General features: G+C 34.5%; 2 protein-coding genes across 3 annotated transcripts in view; one reads left to right on the forward strand and one right to left on the reverse strand.

Annotated features, from left to right (window-relative positions):
- Positions 1-23,954, forward strand: part of LOC145329127 (uncharacterized) — a 29,919-nt gene extending 5,965 nt beyond the window's left edge. The window contains exons 9-30 of one of the 2 annotated variants that reach the window (XM_080173176.1): positions 966-1,036; positions 1,419-1,489; positions 2,059-2,123; positions 2,746-2,771; positions 2,970-3,019; positions 12,460-12,506; positions 13,180-13,234; positions 13,742-13,804; positions 14,305-14,369; positions 15,008-15,089; positions 15,342-15,464; positions 16,214-16,342; positions 17,936-18,023; positions 18,340-18,443; positions 18,978-19,053; positions 19,649-19,695; positions 19,854-19,907; positions 20,669-20,731; positions 20,972-21,035; positions 21,693-21,729; positions 22,522-22,594; positions 23,315-23,954. In XM_080173176.1, the coding sequence (XP_080029302.1) occupies positions 966-1,036; positions 1,419-1,489; positions 2,059-2,123; positions 2,746-2,771; positions 2,970-3,019; positions 12,460-12,506; positions 13,180-13,234; positions 13,742-13,804; positions 14,305-14,369; positions 15,008-15,089; positions 15,342-15,464; positions 16,214-16,342; positions 17,936-18,023; positions 18,340-18,443; positions 18,978-19,053; positions 19,649-19,695; positions 19,854-19,907; positions 20,669-20,731; positions 20,972-21,035; positions 21,693-21,729; positions 22,522-22,594; positions 23,315-23,398 (1,537 nt within the window). In that variant the 3' untranslated portion in view covers positions 23,399-23,954. Of the gene's footprint in view, positions 1-965; positions 1,037-1,418; positions 1,490-2,058; positions 2,124-2,745; positions 2,822-2,969; positions 3,020-12,459; positions 12,507-13,179; positions 13,235-13,741; positions 13,805-14,304; positions 14,370-15,007; positions 15,090-15,341; positions 15,465-16,213; positions 16,343-17,935; positions 18,024-18,339; positions 18,444-18,977; positions 19,054-19,648; positions 19,696-19,853; positions 19,908-20,668; positions 20,732-20,971; positions 21,036-21,692; positions 21,730-22,521; positions 22,595-23,314 lie in introns of both variants that reach the window. The other variant, XM_080173174.1, reaches the window with a different exon arrangement.
- Positions 1-26,266, reverse strand: part of LOC145329128 (uncharacterized) — a 532,399-nt gene that overhangs the window by 133,875 nt on the left and 372,258 nt on the right. The window lies entirely within an intron of this gene.

A 26,266-nucleotide genomic window follows, 5' to 3' on the forward strand; every position in this document is an offset into this window, starting at 1 on the left:
AGTAATATCAGGTATATTAGATCCAGATATCCAAGTTTTCTATGCTCCTGTCTGTCAATGTGTAGATATCCTTAGTAATATCAGGTATATTATTTCCAGATATCCAAGTTTTCTATACTCCTGTCAATGTGTAGATATCCTTAGTAATATCAGGTATATTAGATCCAGATATCCAAGTTTTCTATGCTTCTGTCTGTCAATGTGTGGATATTCATAGTAATATCAGGTATATTAGATAAAGATATCCAAGTTTTCTAAACTCTTGTCTGTCAATGTGTGGATATCCTTAGTAATATCAGGTATATTAGATCCAGATATCCAAGTTTTCTATACTCCTGTCTGTCAATGTGTGGATATTCATAGTAATATCAGGTATATTAGATAAAGATATCCAAGTTTTCTATACTCCTGGCTGTCAATGTGTGGATATTCATAGTAATGTCAGGTATATGAGATAAAGATATCCAAGTTTTCTATGCTCCATCCTGTCAATGTGTAGATATCCTTAGTAATATCAGGTATATTAGATCCAGATATCCAAGTTTTCTATACTCCTGTCTGTCAATGTGTGGATATTCATTTTGATATCAGGTATATTAGATAAAGATATCCAAGTTTTCTAAACTCCTGTCGTGTCAATGTGTGGATATTCTTAGTAATATCAGGTATATTAGATCCAGATATCCAAGTTTTCTATGCTTCTGTCTGTCAATGTGTAGATATCCATAGTAATATCAGTAATATATTAGATTAAGATATCCAAGTTTTCTATACTTCTTAGTAATATCATAAACATAAACATATTTATTTGGGCATTAAAATTTAAGCATTGTCTGTCAATGTGTGGATATCTTTAGTAATATCAGATATATCAAAACCAGATATATAAGTTTTCTATGCTTCTACTCCTCCTATATCCCTGAAATTACCACTTGAAATTGATATATTTTATTATTTTTATTTAGTTCTGGTAGATATACTCCTGATGAAATATGTGGACAAAATTCAAGGTTTACTTGGACACCTTTTGGAGAGGGTAATTGTTTTTGATATGTTTAAATGAGAACAGTTTTCTTTTGAAGCATAAGATACTGTCTGCTTTTAATACTAGTTGCTTTGCCCCTCCACCCAACTTCCCTTAAACAATTTTTAAAAATTCCTGGGAAGAAATATTTTTTTTTGGGAAGGGTAGCCCATCCCTACCAAAAACACATAAATAACATTATATACTTTACTAGAATGTTGAGCACACAGACCACAGATGGAAAGATTGAAAGACTGTTGGACTGATGAATAGACAGACATGGACACTGTTTCATTGAAGGAACACTAAAAACACTCAAAACTCAAGACAGTTAAAAGATAATACCTTACATTTTTTGTAAAAAAAATTTAGATTAAGCAATTTTATAAATTAGGTGTATGTACTTGTGCTGATGGGTTTTTACATGATCAAGATACAGATGTGTGTCACCAGCTAGGTACTCAGGTAAACAGGATATGGATATTTACATGATCAAGATGCAGATGTGTGTCACCAGCTAGGTACTCAGGTAAACAGGACCTGGATATTTACATGATCAAGATCCAGATGTGAGTCACCAGCTAGGTACTCAGGTAAACAGGACCTGGATATTTACATGATTAAGATACAGATGTCACCAGCTAGGTACTCAGGTAAACAGGACAGGGATATTAACATGATCAAGATACAGATGTGTGCACCTGCTAGGTACTCAGGTAAACAGGATATGTATATTTACATGATCAAGATACAGATGTGTGTCACCAGCTAGGTACTCAGGTAAACCGGATATGGATATTTACATGATCAAGATACAAATGTAAATTTTATTTGTATAATTTTAAAGTACATATTTAAAAAACAAAAACAATAAAACCTTTTTAAATTTGTTGAAGCTGATGCATGGCTGCAAAGGCCTAGATTTAGGCTATATTCTTGTTGAAATTAATTTAGATTTAGTCCATTTCTTGCAATCTTTACACAATCTTTAAGGGCGGAAACTCTAGAAGTATGAACATTTTTAAAAATTGTAGGGACCTTGCAAGGATGGATCAATCTGGGCCTTACAAGATGGTGTACCAGTCTGTGTAGATGCCAGGTATGCCAGCTTCATGGATACTTTGCATCTCATTTCTTAAACCAGTGATCATGGCTCAACACGTATCGCATCCGCTTGTCTTCAGTTAGAAAATAGGTTCAAATCTTGACTTAACACCACATCATAACTTAAGACGTTAAATAACGGTTCCGTCTGCTGCTATGTCAGATGTGCGACATACATATTCAGAATAGGGGCGATGCTTTTGACCATAACAGTTGAAACTCATTACCATGCACAATTGGGACTTCTATGACAAAGGCATGCAGTCAAAGCTCCCTAGAAATCATCATCTCATTCAAATTTAAATCAGCTTGTGTGCAGAAAATAATCTTGAAAAGCTGGATTATTTGTTTGAGAACTTTTTAGACATCTAACTGGATTTTATAAAGTTATAAAATGACGAAATTACTAAGGCTTACGCTTAACAGTACCAAATATAAATTGATGATGGTTTAAGGCAATATATTTTTTTAAAATTTAATTCTTTGGATGGTTTAAAGCTTGAAGAATCTAGATACTAGGGTCGCGACTGCTCGTATTTAATGATTAGATAGAAATTTAAAATATTCTTATGACATTACTTTTTTAAAAAATAACATAAAATTTTGTGTATATTTAGTAATGAGCTAGAAATACGAGTGTTGGATTTGATATCTCAAGATGCTAGACAAACAAGAATTGTTAAGTGCTACTTAGTAAGTGGAGATAGATAGCAAGATAGTTAGTAAAATAACTAGATAGCTAATTTGATATCTCAAGATGCTAGACAAACAAAAATTGTTAAATGTTATCTAGTAAGTAGAGATATAAAGAAAGATAGTTAGTAAAATAACTAGATAGTTAATTTGATATCTCAAGATGCTAGACAAACAAGAATTGTTAAATGTTATCTAGTAAGTGGATGAAGATAGAAAGTTAGATAATTTTACATCTCAAGATGTTACCTAGTAAGTGGAGATAGATAGAAAGATTCAAAAAATAAGATCAATCGGATTATTATATCACAAAAAAATTTTGTTAAAAAGTTAAAAATTAACATGTTTAAAATGAACTTATGGACATGTGGTACCGATTATAGAGTTGCTACTACTACAGGAATTACTAAGTTTGAAAACTACAGGACAAATTAACTAAAAGAGCTAATTGACGTATGGACAGACCGATAATTATTATAGAAAAGCTGCGATTTTAAAAACTTTTATTAATCTATACATTAAACAATATATTGTTCTGTGTAAGAATGTTTAATTTTATCTACAAAAGACCAACGCCTACAAAAGACCTACTCTACAAAAAATCGCAGAGCTCTGCCCCCTGGCCTGCCTAGTTGCGGGCACTCGGCCCCCTTGCCTATAACCTAACCTAACCTAACCTAACTTATATGTAATAATGTATGAATGTTTATCGTACATTAACTTAATTATATTTTAGAATTTTGTTGATTTACAAAAAGTGGTTGGTAGATTTTTTTCAAATTTTAATATTTTTTTTACAATATTTAGGTAAGGTTAGGTTAGGTTATAGGCAAGGGGGCCGAGCGCCCGCGGCTAGGCAGGCCAGGGGGCCGAGCACTGCGGCCATGTATTGATTATGTATTACTTTATTAATTTGATGTTTATATAACAATATATATTCGTAGGTCTTTTGTAGAGTTGGTCTTATGTAGGGGTAGGTATTTTGTAGAGTAGGTCTTATGTAGGGGTAGGTCTTTTGTAGAGTAGACCTTTTGTAGAGTAGGTCTTTTGTTTAATTTTATCTAGAGGCTGTCATTCAGACAAGTAATTCCAATTGAAATTGCAGAAAATCAAATATTTTGTTGGCGTAAAACTTGTTTTTTGTAAAAGTAGGGAAGTGGGTAAGAAGGGTTGTTGGTTAAATTTTCACTTATTAATTGTCTGTCAGAATCACCTTCCTTTCCCTGAATTTTATCTAGCAGGATATTCTCAGGGAGTAAGGGAACATTGGAATGTAAAATACATCCGGATACCCAATGTTTTATAATTATAACCACGTTATCTTACACAATAGTTTTTAAAAACTGAATACTTTTATTGAGTTGTGATAGGTTGATTCGAAACAAACAGTTTACAAACTTTCCAATCAATAGTTTCAATTTACACAAGGAGATTATATTATTTTATTATTGGAGATGTACATCTATTCCATTGTTGTCTTAACCTCTTTTCGAGGAAGCTTTGTGTTTATCAAGTTCGAAATTAATTCCTTATCATTATCCTAGAATCAAGCGCAAATGTCGTCTTTTTTGACTTTCCTTTCATAAAGTGACGCGGTATGGATTGTTTATATATTTTGATGCGCACGTTCGTTACTTTTGAATGAGATATGAGTGTGTGAAGATTTCGGAGAACAAAATTGGGCCTATCATTGGTCTCATAGTGCGTGAACGACCCTAGTATACCAGGGATTTGAAACCATAAGAACTTCAGGTAGAATTTGTTAATTTTATTAAGAAGAATGGTGTATAGGACGATTATATGTAGTTTTAAAAAGGCTTTAGCCAGCTAAGCATGAAACTTAATTATGATTAATATATGTTTTAGTTATTTTTTATGTGCCTTTATTTTTGCATTTAACAATGATTTATTAAACCAAATAATTTTCCTTTAAAGCCAAAGTTTCCAAAGATTCTTAACCGTAGAGAAAAATGATTTTAAAAAGCAATTAAGATTACGTGGTTATAAATAACTGGAATTATGAAGTGTCATGGTTGAGACAATTTCAAAGTATCTGATGAATAGGCGTTAGCATTCATCAAGAGATCAATAGCATCCAGTGATTTTGATGCAATAAACTGTGACAATTTTTTCTGTGAAATAAGTACCTAGTGAATCAATATGCCACTAACCAAAAAGCAGAAAATTGAGCGAGCTATCGCTATTGGCAGTGAAAGGCTAGAGGTGTTTGACGAACAGTTAAAAGTGTTTTATGACAATCTAAAAGCCTGCCAAAGTTTTAGTTCATGTGAAAATGTGAATGTAAAATCAATTCGTGACATTTTTAGTGAGGTCAAGGACCAATCTGACCTAATAAAAAGTCTAAAACCTGCCGTGGAGACTAGTGAGCTGCGCGAGTTCAAGCGTGATTTGGATGAAGCTAGTGAGCAGAAAACTGTTGCAGATAAAGTCTATGTGTCGTTGGAGCAGTGTACAAAAATTCTGTACTGGCTTGACAATGATTCAGACGACGCGAGGTCAAGCACTGTCGCCAGGAACCTCGACGTCATTGAGAAGGTGAAGATGGACATGGGAGTGCTTAAAATTTCCGTGGAGTTGCGCCAAGAAGTACATGATATGTACCGAAGGCTTAGAGAGATGGAACGTCGTTCATCTAACTTGGATGAGAGTGGGACACCTGCCATGCTCTCCAGAAGTATGTCTGCCGTGGATATTCGGAGTTCCAACCCGCAGTATGGGCGCTGGGACAACAGTTTGCTGCCGTCCTTCGACGGTACTGACACGGATTACCCAAACTTTAAACAGGTCTTTAAGGATCTATGCTCTGGTTACGGATTTGCTGACCAGAGGTTAAGTCTGATGTTGTGTATGGAGAAGGTGATAACCAACCCGGAACTACGCAAGAAAGTGTCAGCGATTAGAGATCATAATGAACAATGGTCGTTTCTCGATCAGATGTTTTTATCAAACACTCGCCGGTTCATGAGGATTTTAACTAAGCTGAACAAGATGAAACCTGTAGATAAACCTGTGGACGTGGTTAGTGCAATTGCTACCTTCAAGAGCATGATGCAGGAAGTAGAAGCCATCGTTGGTTCTGCAGCTAAGGATTACAACCACCTAACTCTTATTCATATTTTTAAAGACAAGTGCCCTGAAAATTTGAGAGAGAAAATTATGATGGAGCTAGGTAGCATGAACCAACCAAACATCCAGAAGATTGTAGAACTGCTGGAGAGGACCAGGGGAGCAATGTTGGCCGGTGATATGTCCTATGACACTAGCGCCGGCAAGAGAAATCGTGACAGAGCTGCCGCCGCGCAAGTATCTGGCCGCAGCGACAATAAGAATGGAAAGGCTGGAAAGGACAAGGCTTCCAAGTGGAACAGTGCATGTCCTGTGGAGAGCTGCAAGGAGAAACACCCGATTTTCCGTTGCCTCACGTTTAAGAAGATGGATGTGGTTGACCGAAAGAAAGTTGTCCAGCAGAAGAAGTTATGTGAACTCTGCCTGTGTGACGGCCATGCTGCTGACAAGTGTAATAAATCGGATAAGCTTGGTGTTTGTGGCACCAATAATTGCGACAGATATCATTCTAGGTTGCTCCATGAGGCTAGTGCTGGTGTGAATACAGTCTACAAGTCAAGTTCTGCACCCAGCCCCTGTACCTTCTTACTTCAGTTAGTTCCTGTTGTAGCACCTGGCGGCGGCACCTGCCACGCCACTGTCATGTTTGACTCTGGTGCAAATTTGCCACTTGTGTCTGAGAAGTTATCCAACAAGTTGAAGCTGAAATCTACCGGCAGATATACAACTATTTCTGTAGCTGACGGCAGTGAGTCTTCCTGCCGCAATGTTGTGTTTTATCTGAAGGATAGGGACGGTAATTTGAGGGAGTTTGAGGCAGCTGTCATGCCTACCCTCGGCGGGGCCAACGAGATGAGCTCGGTCCACCCCGAAACTGCCGCCGAGATATTTAAAATGCCGCCAGAAAGATTTACATATATTAGTGGAGGCTTAGATATCATCATTGGAAATACACATCCTGACGTGTTTCCATCAACCTACCAGAAAGTGGGCCAGTCTATGTTGTGGCGAACCATTTTTGGTAGTGGTTTTATCTGTACAAGTGCTGACGGTGGAGCTGGAGATCAAAAGTCGGCATATAAGGCTGTCAGTGTCAGTGGAGGCACCTTGCCAGACTTTCTGACGTCTGAATCGTTTGGCGTACAGCCGCAGGCACTTTGTCCAGGATGTACTGCCTGTCAAGAGTGCAAGGCTATGGCCGACGGCACTACCTGGGACCAGCGTGAGAGGCAGAGGATAATTGAGGCAGGTTTAACACTAGACTTGCAGTCCAACAAGTGGACAGGTCAATATGCTTACATTGAAGATCCTCACACCTTGCCCTACAATGAGAGTTTAGCCCGCAAAATTGCTGAAAAGGATCGTGCCAAGATGGTCAAGGAAGGTACCTATGGAATGTATGTGGAGGTATTCAACGACGCCATATCCAGAGGCGTGTTTCAAAAGGCCACGCCTGAAGAATTGCAGTATGAAGGGCCTAAGTCTTGTTCATCAATAGTGGTTGCTTTCAAGGAGGATTCAAGTTCCACACCCATGAGATTGTGTGCAAATAGTTCTCTGACGTTCAAGGGTACCAGTTTTAATAACATAATGCTGGGAGGTCCGCCGCCAATGCAGAAGATTTTTTATCATTTGTTGCTGTTCCGCGGTTACAAGGTTGGTTTAACCGCAGATATTTCCAAGTTTTATAACTCCATCCTGGCCACAGAGTTCGACAGCCAGATGAAGAGAGTTTTATTTTCCCCGACGCCAGACGGTCCACTTGAAATTTACCTGACTAAAGTTGTGAATTTTGGCGAGTTGGCTGCGGGAAATTTGGCAGTTACAGCCCTGAAGTTGACGTCCCGCCTGTTCGGCGGAAAGAGTGAAGCAGAGGTCAAGGAGATGTATGGAGAGGGGCAGATAAACGGTAGTGAAATTGTTGCTAAACCTGAATTATGGAAGGAGCCACAAATACCTACCTACCCTGATGAGGATTTCAAGTTACCTCAGATTCCAGTTGCAGTCAAGCTTGAGAAGCACAGCTTCATAGATGACGTTATTTCGAGAGCAGGATCGGTGCCAGAAGCCAAGGAGATGATGAAAGAAGCCGACAGAATTATCGGCAAAGGTAGTTTTTCCTTCAAACAAGTCATTTATTCTGGAGATGATTGCCAGCCAACCAAGGTGCTTGGGCTGATATGGAAGCCAGCCACCGATGTGTTATCCATCGCCACAAGAGTCAACCAAGATGGTAAAGTCAAGGGAAAGAAGGTGAAAGAGGATGCTGATTTGTACAACCTCCAGGACGCCTTGGACGAGAATCTGACAAAGAAGATGGTCCACAGGTTCGCCGCCCAGACCTTCGACCCGATCGGGCTTTGCAGCCCTATTCTGTTGAGAATTAAACTTGTCCTGCGGAAAACATGTTTGCTGAATTTGGGCTGGCAAGATTTCATTCCAAAAAGTCTACGGGATGAACTTGTTAAGTCGCTGGAGGACAGAGCTGAGGTCGCTAAATTAGAGTTTGACCGTTGTGTGGTCCCGGAGGAACCAACTGGCCTTCCATCCTTGATGATGTTTTCGGATGGGTCATCAGAGGCTTATGCATGTATGGCATATTTGAGGTGGCCAACTAGACAAGGATTTGAAACGTTTCTGCTAGCCACCAAGTCTAGAGTTGCGCCGGTCAAGACTGAATCAATTCCACGCCTTGAATTGATGGGTTGCCAGATGTCCACAAGGTTGTCAAAGTCCATCAGAGATGCCCTGCCCTTTGATGTTATCAGAGTGATGTACTTTACTGATTCATCGTGTGTTTTATCACAAATAGTTTCCAACAGTGCTATGTTGAACACATTTAATTCTCATCGCATTGGAGAAATTCAATCTGCAACCAACAAGGATGACTGGAGGTGGGTCCCGGGGACACACAATGTTGCAGATTTGGGCACCAGAAGCACCTGCAAGGTATCAGATTTGGGACCAGGTTCCAGGTACAGATTGGGCCCAGAATGGTTGCGCCAGGATGAAAGTGCGTGGCCGGTGAAAACTGCCGAACAAGTCAAGCAGGATTTACCACCAGAGGAGTTGAATACCAAAATGGTTAAGTTATGTTCAATGAAAGTTGCCGGAGAAGCCGCTGAAGATGTCTTTAGGTTTAAGCACAGGAGATCATTTGGACAGGCCAAACGTATTATGGCAGCTGTCCTGCAAGTAGCGAACACCTGGTTGAAGAAGCTAAAGAGCAGACAAGAAGGTAAGACTACAGCCGCTGGTAGTCATGTAGCAGCCGCAGATTCTGTGTACAAGCCGTCTTTGTACAATTTTATGGCGGCGGCGGAACTTTTCATTGTGTCATGTAGCCAACAGGATGAGTGGATAAATGACGCTAAAGGCAATTATGCGTCATTGAATCCATTAGTGCATGAAGTATCATTGACCTGGCCTGTCGTTGGTCCCGGAGGAAATTATGTGACCAGGGAGATGAGAATTCTTAAAATGGTTGGTCGTGGAGAGCCCGTCATTGACGCCATTACTGGTGGCCGTAAAATGATATTTGAAGACATGCCAGGTTTAATAATTTTGGAGCCTGGTAATTGGTTAGCTGCTGTTTTTATGAGAGAAGCGCATGTTGAGCTTCACTCTGGTGTCCGTGGAACTTTAGCTGAGAGCCGCCGTTGGTGCTGGATTGTGAAGGCAAGGAGGTTGTCCATCATGGAAGTGAAGAAGTGTTGGCCCTGCAGTGTTGAGAGGGCCAAGGAATGTCGTACTACCATGAAGGATGTGTTACCTGACAAGTTGGTCCCGAGCAGGCCTTTTGAAGCTGTGCAAGTCGACCTGATGGGTCCGCTGGTTACGAGGAGAGCTGCCGCCAAAACGAGGAGTCAGACAGCAACGAAGAAGGTGTGGGTGTTCGTGGTGGTCTGCAGGTTCTCAGGGGTGTTATGGTTAGATGCCTTGGAAAAGTATGATACCAGCAGTATCCTGTTGTCCCTGCGCAAGTTGGAGGCTGTTCATTGTCTGCCGAAGGTCATAGTAAGCGACATGGGCACACAATTATCCGGTGCTCGCAAGGTTTTAGAGCAGAAGTTGGGCAGCCAGGTAGAGTTTTCTTGGTCTCAGATCCCGGCCCGAGCCCACCATTTTATTGGGAAAGCTGAGAAAATGGTGGGATTAACCAAGAGATTGCTGTCCAAGAAGTTGGTGAATAGTTCTGTTAATTTCAACGAGCTCCTGGTGCTGTTGGCAGAGGTTAGCAAGTTGATGAATAGCAGACCATTGACGATAGAAGCTGCGAACGACGTGGAGAATTGGCGGCTGATTACCCCTGGCCAGCTGCTGGGAAATGTTGACCGCCAGCCGTTGTGCAATGTGGCGATGAAACCGGAGGACCAAATTTCCTCCAGGTTGAAGTTGTTAGAAGATTTGTCTGCCCAGTTTTGGACTGCCTACCGCCAGGAGATCCTACCGAAGATATTACGGATGTCCAAGTGGAAGGATGAGATGGCGGAGCCACTAGCCGATGGAGATATAGTTCTGGTTACGAGTACCAATCCGCTGATGAGATGTTTGCGGATGGGCCGAGTGACGAGGATTGAGGATGGGAGAAAGACTGCAAGAGTCTTGTTCAGGCTGTCAGATAAATCTCCCCTGGAAGAACATGCTGTATCAGTCAGGCAGTTGTTAAAAATTATGATTAATAATTGATTCTTATTTTATGGAAATTGAGATTTTTTTTAGTAAAAAGCCACATTTTCATATGCCTATTTTATGCCTAAAATAAGAATCAAATGAAATGCGATTAATTTTTATTCTATTTCATATGCTCAAATTTAATTTTATTGAGTTTAATTTCTTTTCAAAAGTACAATTCATTATAAAACTTACCTGAAAAGTTTACCAAAAAGAATAAATGTGTCGAGGTTGCGTGATTCGATATTTATTCTAAGAAAAAAATCAAGTATTTTTTTAGCAGATTTTTTTTAAAAATTATATATGAATTTCAATCAAGTAAAACATTTTATTCAGATCAAGGAATGATTGAAAATTCATATTTAAAGTCTCATATTTTTTTTACAAAGAAAAATTGGTATTTTTTTTCATAATTCCGATGAAAATTCTAACAAAGATATTATTATTTTGCTATTCTTTAAGTATTAAAAAGTTTTATTGTTGATTAAGATAGTACAGTTCTTATTCATTAAGTTTGAAAAACTTTCTGCCCAAGGATTTTGAAATATTTTTTCTTACTACTCTTTTTGATGCTTAACAAATTTAATTTTAAGTACCTATAAATCTTAATTTTCTTGTCTAAGATTTATTTCGTTTTATTTTACCATTATTGTTTACATTTCAACCTGATTTCGTAGGTACTTATTGATTTATTAATAATGATTTATTACCTATTGATTATGAAATGATTATTATTTAGTATAAGTTGTTATATTTACAACATCATGATTAATAGGATTATCCATTTTAGGATTTGTGTATGTGATCTTATGAGTGTCATGTGCATGGAATATTGTATGGTACAAACCAATCCCCATCCTTCTATCCTAAATGTTAGGTATTATGAGTCCTAGTGAGGAGTATAATATTGTGTATGCATTTCACGGGGTTTCATTTAGTTAGGAGCAAAAATTGTCACGGTTTTCGGGATGTGGCCATTCTCATGTGATTATGGTGAGTTGAGTTTAGTGAGAAAAGTTGCTAGTGCTCAGCGCAAAAAACCTTGAATCTCGTTAAGGAAGTTAATTTGACTTTCAAACGGGGGGTGTGTCTTAACCTCTTTTCGAGGAAGCTTTGTGTTTATCAAGTTCGAAATTAATTCCTTATCATTATCCTAGAATCAAGCGCAAATGTCGTCTTTTTTGACTTTCCTTTCATAAAGTGACGCGGTATGGATTGTTTATATATTTTGATGCGCACGTATGTTACTTTTGAATGAGATATGAGTGTGTGAAGATTTCGGAGAACAAAATTGGGCCTATCATTGGTCTCATAGTGCGTGAACGACCCTAGTATACCAGGGATTTGAAACCATAAGAACTTCAGGTAGAATTTGTTAATTTTATTAAGAAGAATGGTGTATAGGACGATTATATGTAGTTTTAAAAAGGCTTTAGCCAGCTAAGCATGAAACTTAATTATGATTAATATATGTTTTAGTTATTTTTTATGTGCCTTTATTTTTGCATTTAACAATGATTTATTAAACCAAATAATTTTCCTTTAAAGCCAAAGTTTCCAAAGATTCTTAACCGTAGAGAAAAATGATTTTAAAAAGCAATTAAGATTACGTGGTTATAAATAACTGGAATTATGAACTAATTGATTTTGTAATTTCAGGACTTTGAAATAATTTCATCAATAAATCTATAATCAAACCTGCTGTTGAAACTTGATGGTTCCTGGTATTGGGGGTTTGTATGTTCGCCAACAGATCTCGAGAACTTCCCGCTAATTTGGAAGTCATACTCAACCAAAGTGTCATGGTTGAGACAATTGTCTTATCCATAAAATACCCGGATGTTTTATTACTACTGATCAATAACTTTTATTTTTAGGACTCTACTGGAAAGTGTAGAAAAACTATTGGCTTAAATATACAGAGGTAAATTTTATATGTGCGTTTGCAAAATGTAAAAGAATAGAGAGAGCATGAGCTATATATACATAAATATATTTGCTCATAGGGTGGGGACCCTGTCCGTATTTTGTCTAAGGTCTTTGAAATTGGCTAATATCGTCGAAAATAAATATATATAAACACAACCAAGTCCTTAAATAAGAACATAAAACAATTTGCTAGCAGACTAAAAGATAGGTAAACCACTTGGGCTAGGTAGTTTTTTAGATACATGTATACATCTATACTTATACATTTATTTACTTCATAATGGCAGATTTGTGAAAAATGATAAAAAATCAGTATGTTGTCCGAAAATCTGGCAAATAAATTTAATTTTCCTTTTGGTTCTTTCCTCCAAAATGTCAATCCTTCACTTAAACCAATTTCTCCTCATTATTTTTTATAGAAATGTATATAAGGAGGAAGGTATTTTTTAATCCCTGTGGGGGGCCTAACTTTGATCGGGGGCTATACACTCGGTGTAAATTACCCAATATAACCCAGTCTAACATGACCTAAAGTAAAACAAAACTACTCCCAACTTATTTGCAATATTCAAATTAAGCAAGGGGGTTTTTATGTTCAACTTGTAACTCTGTGGGAAACTTCCAAAGTAAAAGTTTTTTTTTATATAAATTATGAATAATTTTGATAGGTTTGGTGATTTGGAATTTAACAAATGGATAGACAGTTTTGAACCATCAAATAAGGTATTTTAAAATTAATCAAAATGTTTAATTCTAAAAGAAATACCACTTGAAAGTTCTGCTGAAAAAATTTCTAGAATGGCAGACCCCCCCCCCCCCCCCAAACTTACTTTTGTTTATGGTCTCTGTGAGAGCTCTAACCCTGCCGGGCTAATCTAGCACTTTACAAAATAATTAATCTATTTTTGTTTTGCAAAGTACCAGCGGCTATGCCTTTAGAGGCCCACTTTCGCTTATAAGATTAAAAAGAAAAAATTGGTAACTTTGTTGGAAGGAAAAAAATAGTAATTCATATAGTGGCGCCGCCTAGCGGGACGTTAAAAATATTTCTCTTTGAAGGGTGGTAGTACCTTCTTACAAAATGACTATACACCTTCCCGCGACCTATGAGAAGCTACACTGTAAAGTAAATTTATTTCGGTCCAGCTGTTAGCAAGATCCTTCGGTACAGACAGACAAAGATCCTTTAATATAAGGAAATAGTCCTAGATTTTTTTTATATTTTTTCAGAATTGTGAAATAAATTCTTGTGATGGAGACAAAATCTTATGGCACGACGGACAATGTTATCAGGTAAAAAAGAGTCAAAGTTTATCAAAGAATAATGGGTAATGACCAAAAAATCCTCAAAAAAGTTTCAAGTTAACCCTTGATTTCTTATCATTTTTGTTGACAAAATATGTTACTGACTGACAAAAAGCTTATCAATCTATCTAAAAATGCCGCGAAAAATATCACATTTTCAGAATGATGGCGTAAAGATTGACAAAGTTAATAATCATGTAGCTCCTTAACTAAAAAGAAGTCATGAATGATACAAAAGATTAGCCTTACCATTTTTCATAATAGCGTATAGGCCCCCAAAGGCTACTATGGTATTTGAAGTAAAGGGCATGTCAACCCCAACTTTAAATCTTAGTTTTAGAACGAAAGGGCTTTTCTATGGGCAATTTTTATAAATTCACAAAATAGTTATAAGCTGTAAGAAGCTTCACTTTGAAGGAAAAACATATTGGTGCAGATCCTCGCTACATATCATGCTACTTTGTCTATATGGATATAATATTGTTTAGGCAGCTAGTACAGGTCCTTGTAATACTGGAGAATGGCTGGTCCTTCAACAAGTTATTGATAACAGGTAATTGATAACTAGTCCCCAAAGTTTTACAATGATATTCTCTTATTCGTTTACTTACAACTTTGGGGATTTGCATTGATTTTGATTGGCTAGATTATTAAGTTGAGTGTCAAAACATTTCAACCACGAATTGTAATCTACAGAATTTATCTCCATTGGATATGTACATCAATTTGTTTATCATTGTCTTATCCCTTAAGATCCGTGTATTTTCTTGTAAAGTAAACTGAATAATTATATTTTTATTTTACAAAATATATACCTACATGTTTTGCTATCTTCTTGTTACAAAATATAATAATTTCAAGTGTATAATAATCATTATGAAATTGAAATAATTATCTTGTTAATATATAAGGATTTAAATATTAGTTCGTAATTCCATTACTTATTGTTAACCTAAACCTTAAACAATTGTTAAATGGTTATCATTAATAATAAAGGTCTCCCAAAGTAATTAATATGTAAAGCCCCTTTAAACCTTATTTCAATAACAGCGTATGAGCTATCTTTCAGGTAAGTGTGTAAGCAAATATTTCTAAAGATAATACAATTTTTTGGGTCCTGTACATGTGCTGCAGGTAGTTGTCTGGAATATATATCAATACTGAAACATTTATTTGTACATCCTTGTATAGGCCAGTAATGAGATGTGTAACACCAGAATGTAGTGACTCAGAAGTTATGCTCAACTGTACCTGTGTTCCCAGACAACCTAAGGTAATATTAGTTCTTTCACTCAAATTGCCTGTTAATCACTAATGTCCCCTCCTTCTTATTTTGGAATTAAATTTAAAGAAAGTTTAAAACAAAGCTATCAATCTTCTGTAGAACCAGGATTTGTGTATGCATGTCTATTTCAATCCACCAATAGTGCATAAATACTTGCTAAAATTTATCATTGGCTGGTTTTATGCTATTTGAAAGAAAAATGAAATATAATCAGAGAAAAAGTCTTTTTTTTTATTTCAGAGCAGAGATGATATTGGTACAAGCCCATGTGGAGCTGGGGACAAATGGGAGATTCTGGTTACTCCCTATGGACAGGGAGTGTGCAGTTGCCCCTCTGGTTTCTTAGTGGATAGTTCTTGTAGTGTAAGTATGTTAGATATTTCATCATTATAAAAAATTAATATGAAGTCGGTTTGTTTGAATTTTATGAAAGATGCAACTGCTGAACTGATAAGGTTCTTCTATTACCATAAAGCCCTTTATGTGTTTAGAAAGGTTTTAAAACTACAATTGGTAGGGTACCTCAACTCTAAAAAGAAAATTCGCACCTAGAAAAAAATATTCCCCCTCCAAATCCTTTTTATCTCCTGGGTAAAAAAAATTACCCCTGCCGACAGATTTTAGGGTGGGTAATTACCCCCCCCCCCCAAAAGTTTTGCTTTTCTAGCAAAAGCTTCTAGAGATAACTTTAAGAGACTTGATGATAATAGAGTTGTTCTTATTTGGATACAACCTTAGATTTAACAAGGATTGATATAAATAATACAAGATCTTCAGAAAGTTTTGATGGTATAGCAAGAGTTTCCAGAGATAATTGTAAGATACTTGATGATGATATAGTTGTTCTTATTTAGGATACAACCTTAGATCTAACAAGGATTGATATAATTAATACATGATCTTTAGATAGTGTAGATGGTATAGCAAGAGTTTCTAGAGATAATTGTAAGATACTTGATGATGATATTATTGTTTTTATTTAGGATACAACCTTAGATTTGACAAGGATTGATATAATTAATACGAGATCTTCAGAAAGTGTTGATGGTATAGCAAGAGTTTCTAGAGATAATTGTAGGATACTTGATGATGATATAGTTGTTTTTATTTAGGATACAACCTTAGATTTGACAAGAATTGATATAATTAATACAAGATCTTCAGAAAGTGTTGATGGTATAGCAAGAGCTTCTAGAGATAACTGTAAGAGGCTTGATAATAATACAGTTTGTGTTGAGGAGGTAACTTAGATCATCATTTTGATTTATAAGTAGCAAAGCTACTTTGTAATTCAATTTGTATGTCAGTATGTCCATACCCCCATGGTGAAATTTTATTTTCTTACCTGCTATTTAATATAGATAGATGAAATTTTCATTTTCCATGAACTAACCAAAACATCCAGTATATTTTGCATATTTCAAAAGATATACAGGGTGAGTCAGAAAAAACTGAGTTTTTCGATTTTCAGAAACAACCAGAAGGAATATAGAAAAAAATAATTATATGTCCTTGTTCTCTGTACAAAAGCACATCAAACTTGTAAAAGGTGTTCTTCATTATCTCTAAAAATGCGGCCTCTATGATAGGTGTATGGTGTCAAAAAATGCCTTGTGTGAAAAATGTTGATCAAGAAAAAATAAAATAACTCATCTATTTAAAAATCTAAAAATTTAAATATTTATTTAGAAAAAAGTCTAAGAAAAGTACTTTATTTAGTTTTAAATGTGAAATGCTTTTTGGCTCCTCACAAAAGCATTTTTAGAATACTGCAATTTGTTATTTTTTCATATTTCTGGATTGTGATGTATGTGGTTTAAAAGAATCTTCTATAATAATGTAGCTTATAGTAAAAAGAAAAAAAAAACCTTTTTATTTGACAAAAAAATAAAGATAAAAAAGTTATCAAGGTTTGAATTTTAAAATAGAAATGCCTTTTAGAAACCTACCCTATTTAAATGAAGTTATTATGATGGATTATAACACACAAGTATAATTTGTCAAAAGGGGGCGGAGATTTTGGAGATTAAATCCAGTCTTGCACCAAATATAGAGGAAATTCAGGGGGAGGGGGGAGGAATTTAGGTAACAAGATGAAATATTTCCTATCATGAGCTGGTTTTCCGGTGTTTGGGTATTAAAAACTTTTGATTTATAATGTTATAATTTAATTTAAATAAATTGTATTTTTAAGATGTTAAATATTTACAATCTGTTGAATAAAAATTTTAATAATCAAAAAATATGTTTGTTTATCTTTTTAGAATGGTAGACATTTTTTATTATAAATAAATCTACCTAAAAAGTACAAAATAATGGCCGAAAAAGTCATCACACACACTTTTTGAAATCTTTATGCTCTAAAAAGCGCTGTTGTTTTCAGAGATATTCAAAAACACCTTTTCTAAGTTTAATGTATATTTTAATAGAGGACAAGAACCTATAATCGTTTTTTCCATATTCCTAGAGGTTGTATCAGAAAATCGGAAAACTCAGTTTTTTCTGACTCACCCTGCAAATATATTTTTTTTTTGGTTTCCTTTTTTATATTAATAACAAAATCAAATTATATTATATAAATTTTATGTAAAGATTTTGCTTCTTTTAAATGGTGGGTTGTAAAATTTTTTTTTGTTGAATTTTTTATGATTTTGCTTTTATTATGTTAAATGCCCTTTTAAAGTCTAAAATAGACAAATATACAAATTAGTATTAGTATTAGTAGTAGTGAATTTGTAATCAAAGAAATTTAAATTTAAGCGTAGCCTAACAATTGATATCAATAATAAGCTCCCTTTTGTTTTTCTATCTACTGATCATAAACAACATTTCAGGAAAATATTGAAAGTGATCACACTGTGACGAACAAGACTTCAACCATAGCAGATCTTATTGAATGGCTTGATAGCTTCCCAAAACCAGGTATGGAACAAACATAGGTAATTAAAGTTTTGTAAGTAAAACATAAAGTTAAACATTAAGATATTTAAAACAAAAACAAATTTTAAAATTAAAAATTGCTTAGAAATTAAATAATCTACACAAAATATAATACGTACCATCTTATACCATCTTGAATAGATATTTATTGCATCATTTTACAGATGGTAAATTAAAAATTATAAGATTAATTACAGTTTTGTTGTGCCCAAGGGGTTAAAGGCCTGTGCGTTTTCGAAGCAATACTGAAAAACTAAATATTACTTAATTGGTTTATCTATCCATAATTTTATTTTAGATAACTTGTGCAATGAGAATAAAGAAGTAAATCCTTTGGCTAGATTTAAATTAGTTGGAGATCTAGATGAAATAGGGAGTGAGGCTGATAAAAAGTGTTTTCAGGTATAGATCACTTTTATATAAGAGCAACAATAACGAAAAGTCCAGTCAATGGTTTTATTGTTATCATATTACAGTTATATAAAGTAGTTTGTCTATTATCACAATAATTAAAGACTACAAATCTCTTACAGCAAGACCTTGCGATTTTGGTTATCCTTTGCTTTGATATTATGAATGTTTTATAATAGGAGTGGAAACGTTATCTCAACTGTAACTTTTATATACTGCCTTATAAAGTCAATATTAATAGGCCTTTTCCCTCAAAGTATATAGTTGAGTACAAAAACCAACCCTCCCCCTTAGTTTGAAATAAATTGATATTAAGAGGGATAGTATTTTTTTTCTTTTACTTTAGGCTATGTTAGGTTTAGTTGTATTGGGAACATGCTAGCCCCTATTTTCAATTTATTACAAAATATGGGGGAAATGTTCTGTGCTCGCTAGTCTTTTTGAGGGAAAGTACTAATAAAGTGAAATTAAAGTTCATTAACATGCTTTAAGTTTAAGAGGAGTCAGATTTTTATTTTTATCTAGGATGGAGGAGTAATGTATAATGGAAACTGTGAACAAATTTTACAACATACCCCAGCTTGTGGAGAAGATACGAATAAGGAATAGTTTTAAACTCCCAAGTGGTGCTTATTAAACCCTTACTCCACTTAACCTAACCTGAAATAAGTATAAAAAAAAGATGGTTTGTGACGCAACCCAATCTTTCCCACTTTTGTAGGAACACGATTCCAGTGACGTCATATTTTTCTTTCCCGTAAAAGGGAAGGGGGGAAGAAAAAAAGAGATGGGAGAAAAGGGGGTTTTTCCCCATCTCTTTTGAAGAGATTTTCTTCCCCCCTTCCCTTTTTCGGGAAAGAAAAATATGACATCACTGGAATCGTGTTCCTACAAAAGTAATACAAAAGTGGGAAAGATTGTCTTGCGTCATGGTTTGTGGCAGATAGGGAGGGGAAATTAGACTGAAATTACACTGGTACAAAAAGTTTTATTGGTCCAAACGTCCAGTGTCAAAACTTTTCAACAAATAATTTAATGTATATAAGTTGTAGTTTTGTTTATCTTGGGTATTTATATCAATATATCGTCCATTGCCTTATCCCTTAATGTTCTTTAAGGTGCCTTCATAAGCTAGCATCCTTAATTATAAATTGATTTTAGCCCTGGATAATTTAAATTTAAACTATTTGCCATACAGAGACTTGTAATGGTAGAGAATAGTACCCATTTATATTTAGACTGTCAGGAAAGCAGCTTTTAGTAACTAATAAAAAATGACGTCATACAATATATATGTCCAGTAAAATTTTTACCATATGATCAAATGTGCATTGGCCTATCATAGGTCATTTGTATTGTATGACGTCATTTTTTATTTGCACTATAAGAAGCTTCGACTGCCAGGAGGACAAATGCAGTTCAAGTGATCACGTTTTTGTTCAAGACTTATGTCAGGTTGGTCATTCTTAATAAGTAGGATTATGTAGGAAGGAGGGATGGGAAATTGGGCTGCTTATTACACTAGTCCCCAAAGTTTTATTATAAGTTTTCTTATTTCTTGTCTTACAATTTTGGAAACTTTTATTAAATTTTGATTGGTTTGTTTGTTAAGTTTCAACCCTTAATTGTAATCTATAGAAAGAGTAATTTTGTTTAACATCTTTTCACATCAATTTTTGGCTATTGTCTTATCCCTTTAGATCCATGTGGGTCCATATTAAGTGCAACAATAATAAACTAATTATCAACATTTCAGAATATTTATAACGCTTAAGAAAAAAGACAATGGAAAATAATTAAAGTTTTGTGTTTCTAGTATAGGATTAAGTAGGGTAGCGGAGGGTGGCAGAAAATAGTGAAAAACTTATACAAGGCATGGCTTTAAAAATAGTAGACAAAAACATCCTGGGACCTATGTAAACAATCCTAAAATGTATAACTACCTTTACTTACTACCTTACTTCTTTATATATTTACTACTTTATATAAGTAAATGGAGGATTTCCAGTAATGCCCGAGCCGATTGTGATCCGATAGATTAGAACTGGTTCTAAGTTATATTGAAAATTATGTATAACATTCTATTACAGATAATTTTCAACAAATATTAAAATAAAATATTTTTTTTTACTGCGGGACGTCATTTTTTTCTGAAAGCTGTCTATACTGCGATGCGATAAATAACTAATCATTATACTTTCAATATGTTTTTTCAGTGTGTAGAAAAAAGTTCTGAAAAATGGTGTTCAAACGGTGTCAAAGAAGTTGATAACTTTGGAAAAGGAATGGATTTAGAATATACATGGATATTATGACAGGGAAAAAACTTGCGTCAATTTAGGTTACTAACATGGATATCACTTATTGGTCAATTCGTTCATTCAGTAGGATGGAAGGGGATGAGGTAAACGGGGTAGATGGGGAAGGGATCAATATTTTAGCTAGCTACAAGGTTCACATGTTAGATTAGAGTACATGAAAATCTGATGTAACATCCAATTAATAATAAATCCATTGGGAAAGGAATCTGCAGTTGTCCTGATAAACAAATATATGATAGTGAAGAGAAGAAATGTATTGAGGGTAGGTTTTAGGCTATTATATGATGTTTAATCCAATGTTTTTAATAAGGCGTATTTGCATTCCGCTCAATATGACCATTTAAACTTTCAGTTCAGTCTGGCTATTCTACCTCCCAAAAATATATCAAAATCCAGAAAAACAGACGGACGGACGGACGGACTGATATCCTGTTACTTTTTTATTGTTTTAAAAGTAGGATTGTTATATAAAAAAAAATCTTAAAATAATCTTTCTTTTTACAATCAATACTTCTATAGGAGGATTAATTTATCAACCAATTTAATAACAATGTAATCTCAATTTTTTTGTATTAAGAGTTAAACGGGACTTTATTTAAAAATTAGAGTAAAACACTATATAGAGGGAGAAAGAGTTAAATAAATGTATCTCCCAATCTCAACCGCCTTGTGCAACCTTTATATTGGGTCTTTGAAAATCAACTAATGGTATCGCTTATATTAACACAACCAAGTAGGAGAAAATAATTTAGAAGCAGACATAAGATATCTTTGAAATAGGAAGGGAAGTAGTTGTCTGTATATACATTTATACTATAGATTAGGTCTTGTTAGAATAGTTCTAACACAAATAGCTAATATATTTTTGGACGTTTTTATACTTGTTTAAATTATTTTTGACAATAAACTCTTTTTTTAGATGATTGGGAAGGCCAACAAGACTTTTGCTTACTGAGGTGAAAAACATATTTGATTCTTTTACTAATTAACATTTTATAAATGAGATATACAAATGGATGTAGAATATACGTGGATATTATGGCAGGGGAAAAATTGTTGTCAATTTAGGTTGCTATTTCCCCTGTCATATATTAGTTAGATCGTTCATCCAGTAGGGGGGGGATAGGATAAGGTCAAGGGGGTGGAGAAAGGGGAGTGTTATTTTAACCCGCTGCGTTTTTCACTTTATCAGGGAACATAGAAATCTGGTGTAAGTTTCAAGAAAAACAAAAATTCATTGATATACAAAATTTATTAGTGGAAAATAATCAAGCAACCTTTATTATTATTTGGGAATAAGATCAAAGTTTTTAGTTTGGGGGAAAATTAATGGATTTTAATACAAACTTTAGATTTTAGTAGGTATTGTATCTAAATCACTTGAGAAGATGCAGTCTAACATTTATATTTATATGCAAATTTTTTTGTCGCTTGACCGACAGACTGACGCACCAAGTAAGTTTTGATTAGCGGGACAAAGTTTTAAAAATCAGCTATGTGACGTCATAAAAATGAGGGAGATGATAGGAGAAGTGGGAAAGAAAACCCTTAAAAAGATATAGATAATCACTCATTTTTATGACGTCACTTGGCTGATTTTTTAGACTATTTTTCCCGCTACCTCTCTTAATATCTTCACAAACAAAATTTGCAGATGATAAAATCACATTTTTCCCATTGCGTTAGGGACAGACAGACAAAGTTTATTATTTAGTAGCTTAAATAAACAAAATTTCCCCCTTTTTCAGTAGTACCCAATTGGGTACCCAAGGTCCTTGTCCGGATGGTTATCTGCTTCTCTTCAATCACTTTGATGGACAGGCAGGCCGTTAAAGAGATATAAGTAACAATATTGTAACAAACCCGCGACTGTGGCGTGAAGAAGCTTATAGTGCCTAATAAAAATGACGTCATACAATACAAATTACCAATGATAAGCCAGTATACATTGTAATAGACCTATGGTAAAATTATACCTGCATATCATAGGTCATTTGCATTGTATCGGTATGACGTCATTTTTTATGCACTATAAGCTGTTTCCTGTAGCGAATTCACTCGTTGTCGGGAAGTAGATATGTTCGGATCTCGGCCTGATGCCATGTCATAACTAAATAATTTAGAAATGCTGCTGCTATGTCAGATGAGTTACAAAAATAGTTAAAGTAGGAGAATGCCGTGGCTCAAATCAGGCGAAATTCATTACCATGCACAGTTAGGACTTACATTGGGTCGTGCAATCAAAGGGTTGGTTGTTTGAAGAGAGTTGTCATAAAAAAAGAAAATTTACAAAAAACATCTAAGAAAATCACGAAACCTTCATAAATATGCATTATTTTCTTATAAAGAAAAAACGTTTTTTTCTTGGAAGGGTGATTACAAATTATAATAAACGTTCTAAAGCTTCATTGTAAAGGAGAACAACATCGGATTAGAGGTTAGCTAATCCTTCGCTACAAACAGACAGACAAATATATAGACATCCTGTTACTTTCAATAAGCTCAATATACTTATATGTTTAACGGCTGTGTAAATATCAGGCTAAATGTAAGAAAACAGAAATACCTGCATTCAAATATACTCCAGCTCAATATGTGGTCACAGATGAGGATCTCTGTCAATAGTTATTTACCTCAGTCTATTATAGACAGCTTTCTGCAGATATTAATATGAATAATTGTAAGATTAAAACCAGTTTTGTTAGCACTGGTATGATTTTTAATTTAATATTTGTGGAAAATTGTATAACATCGATTTACATACAATTTTCCGCAAATAACGAAAAAAAAATGGAAAAAATTATTAAATCAACCTATATAAATTACAATGGCGTGCATTTTCTACAATCCTGATTTTTAGTGGGGGGTGTAACTTTTACCTTGTCACCACCTTAACTTGATATTTATATAAATGTAGACTTCTGTCAGGAATGCCTACATTCCTTATTTATTATGCCAGGGGGTGCATACACCTTCCCCCCTCCTACAACTCCTTCAGCACGCTGCGCAATAAGTATAAATGAAATTGTATTTTTTTGTAATATCGAATAAAAGAAAATTGCTGTTGAATATTTTTTGTACCCATACGTCTATACTCTATAAGTCTTACGTGTATATCAGTCTTATTATTTGTAAGTGAGTAAATGAATAATATTATAAAATTTTTAGCGATAAACCATTTAGAATGATACAAATTATTTTATTAATACCTTTGAACTGTCCAAAATTAAATTTTTTCTTTAAAAAAATCACGGAACTTAGCTTGACTTTGAGAGGTTTCGCGTTTTTTTTCTTCTAAAGGAAATTAATCTATTGTGGTTTATTGTCTACTAGCGGCTTCGTCCCTAGCCTCTAGGGGCTTTGCCCTAAGGGGTATAATTACATCTTCTATTACCAACTCAGAGAAAAAAAAATTCGAATGAGTCGTAAATTTCCACCGATAAATGGCGAAATCGCAAAATTCGTAAAAAAATTGGGGGGGGGGGGATTTTTTTGTTTTGGGGGGGTTGGGGGTCCCCATGCCAAGGACTACCCATGCATACCTGATTTAGGGCTAAGGTTTCCCCTCTACTCTTACTCCAATCTCTAAGGCCTGAAAGAGCAGCAGTAGGTACTAATTTTAAATTTTTAGTATTAGTGTGGTCTAGGGATAAGCGGACGTTAAACCCATAAGCCATATCTGCAGGTATTCACTTTCTATATAAAACACTAGCGGCTTCGCCCCTAGTCTCAAACCAATTTTTCGTATTTTAGATTTAAAATAAAAAATAAATTTTTTTTTTTTTTTGGTGGGGGGGGGGGGTTGGGGGGGGGGGTAGTCGACCCCACTATTTAAATTTTAGTTTTAAAAAGAAAAAAAAAATTGGGGGGGGGGGGTTAGGGGTGCCCCACCCCCCAAGAAAATAGTTATAAACCTTCCCGGGAACTATGAGAAGCTACCCTGTAAAGGAGAACCGGATCAGTTCAGCGGTTAGCGAGATCCTTCGCTACAAACAAACACACAAACAGACAGACATCGTTCTTCTTTGTATTATAGATTTAATTATGTCCTTGGACACGTGAACATATGAGGAAGTGAAGGGTCACCCTAAATTCTACCTATAAATACAAATATGTATTGCGCTGTTATCTCAGTTACACTTTGCCAGTTGGCCGATAAACAACAAAGCACAGTTATGGAATCTCGACCACAAAGAATTTTTTATCCAATCTTGACAAGTGAGGTATTTTTGGAAAGAGGAATATACATAGAAAACGCCTATGTAAATTAGAAAATCCGCAGAAATCATATTTGCAAGTTATTTGCAAAAATCTGCAATGTTAATTTGCAAAATTAATTTCATGCCTTAAATGACAGTTTTAGAAAAAAAAAATTTATGAAATGTGTTTATCTGTAAGTTTAGAACATACTTAAGGCAAAAAATTTTCTTTAGTGTTACTTTTTTCACCTTATATATGGAAAAAGTAGTTTCTCACATTTTATGATAAAAAAAAGGTATAGGAACAAAAAAATAAGTTTTTTCTTGATGTAAACACAATAATTGGCATAAAATCTATCATCCTAAATGTAAAAATCAGATATAGAAACCTTTTTAGAGTCAATATAGTGCAAAAAGTAACCAAGACATTTTTGCAAAGTATGAAAATCTAAAGAAAATAGTTCTTTTTGCTTTTGATATACATATCAGATAAATGTATATAAAATTAGTGATCAAAAACTATAAAACATGTTATAAGTTTTTTCAACACTGTCATTGATTAAATTGCACTTTTAGGTTTAAGAATTACCGAAGTAGTGCATAAAAACTCTTTTTATGTAGTAATTAAACAAAATAAATGCCAAAAACCAACTACAAAATGGTCTACTGCATTATAAAAAACGCCTAATTGTTGATTTGAATTTATTGTGCAAAATAACTTAGTAAAAAGAGTTTTTATGTGCAACTTTGGTAATGAGTAAACCTAAAAGTGCATTTTAATCAATGATAGGGTTGAAAAAAGTTATAACTTGTTTTATAGTTTTTGATCACTAATTTTATATACATTTATCTGATATGTATATCAAAATCAAAAAGAACTGTTTTCTTTAGATTTTTATACTTTGCAAAAATGTCTTGGTTACTTTTTGCACTATATTTGCTCTAAAAAGGATTCTATATATGATTTTTACATTTAGGATGAAAGATTTTATGCCAATTATTGTGTTTACATCAAGAAAAAACATATTTTTTGTTCCAATACCTTTTTTTATCATAAATTGTGAGAAACTGCTTTTTTCATATATAATGTGAAAAAAGTAACACTAAAGAATTTTTTTTTGCCTTAAGTATGTTCTAAACTTATAGATAAACACATTTCATAAAAAGATTTTTTTCTAAATCTGTCATTTAAGGCATGAAAATAATTTTGCAAATTAACATTGCAGATTTTTGCAAATAACTTGCAAATATGATTTCTGTGGATTTTCTAATTTACATAGGCGTTTTCTATGTA

This window comes from Acartia tonsa, chromosome 9 (genome assembly GCF_053477335.1).
Source record: "Acartia tonsa isolate MP-2025a chromosome 9, ASM5347733v1, whole genome shotgun sequence".
In the NCBI taxonomy this organism is placed as follows: domain Eukaryota; kingdom Metazoa; phylum Arthropoda; class Copepoda; order Calanoida; family Acartiidae; genus Acartia; species Acartia tonsa.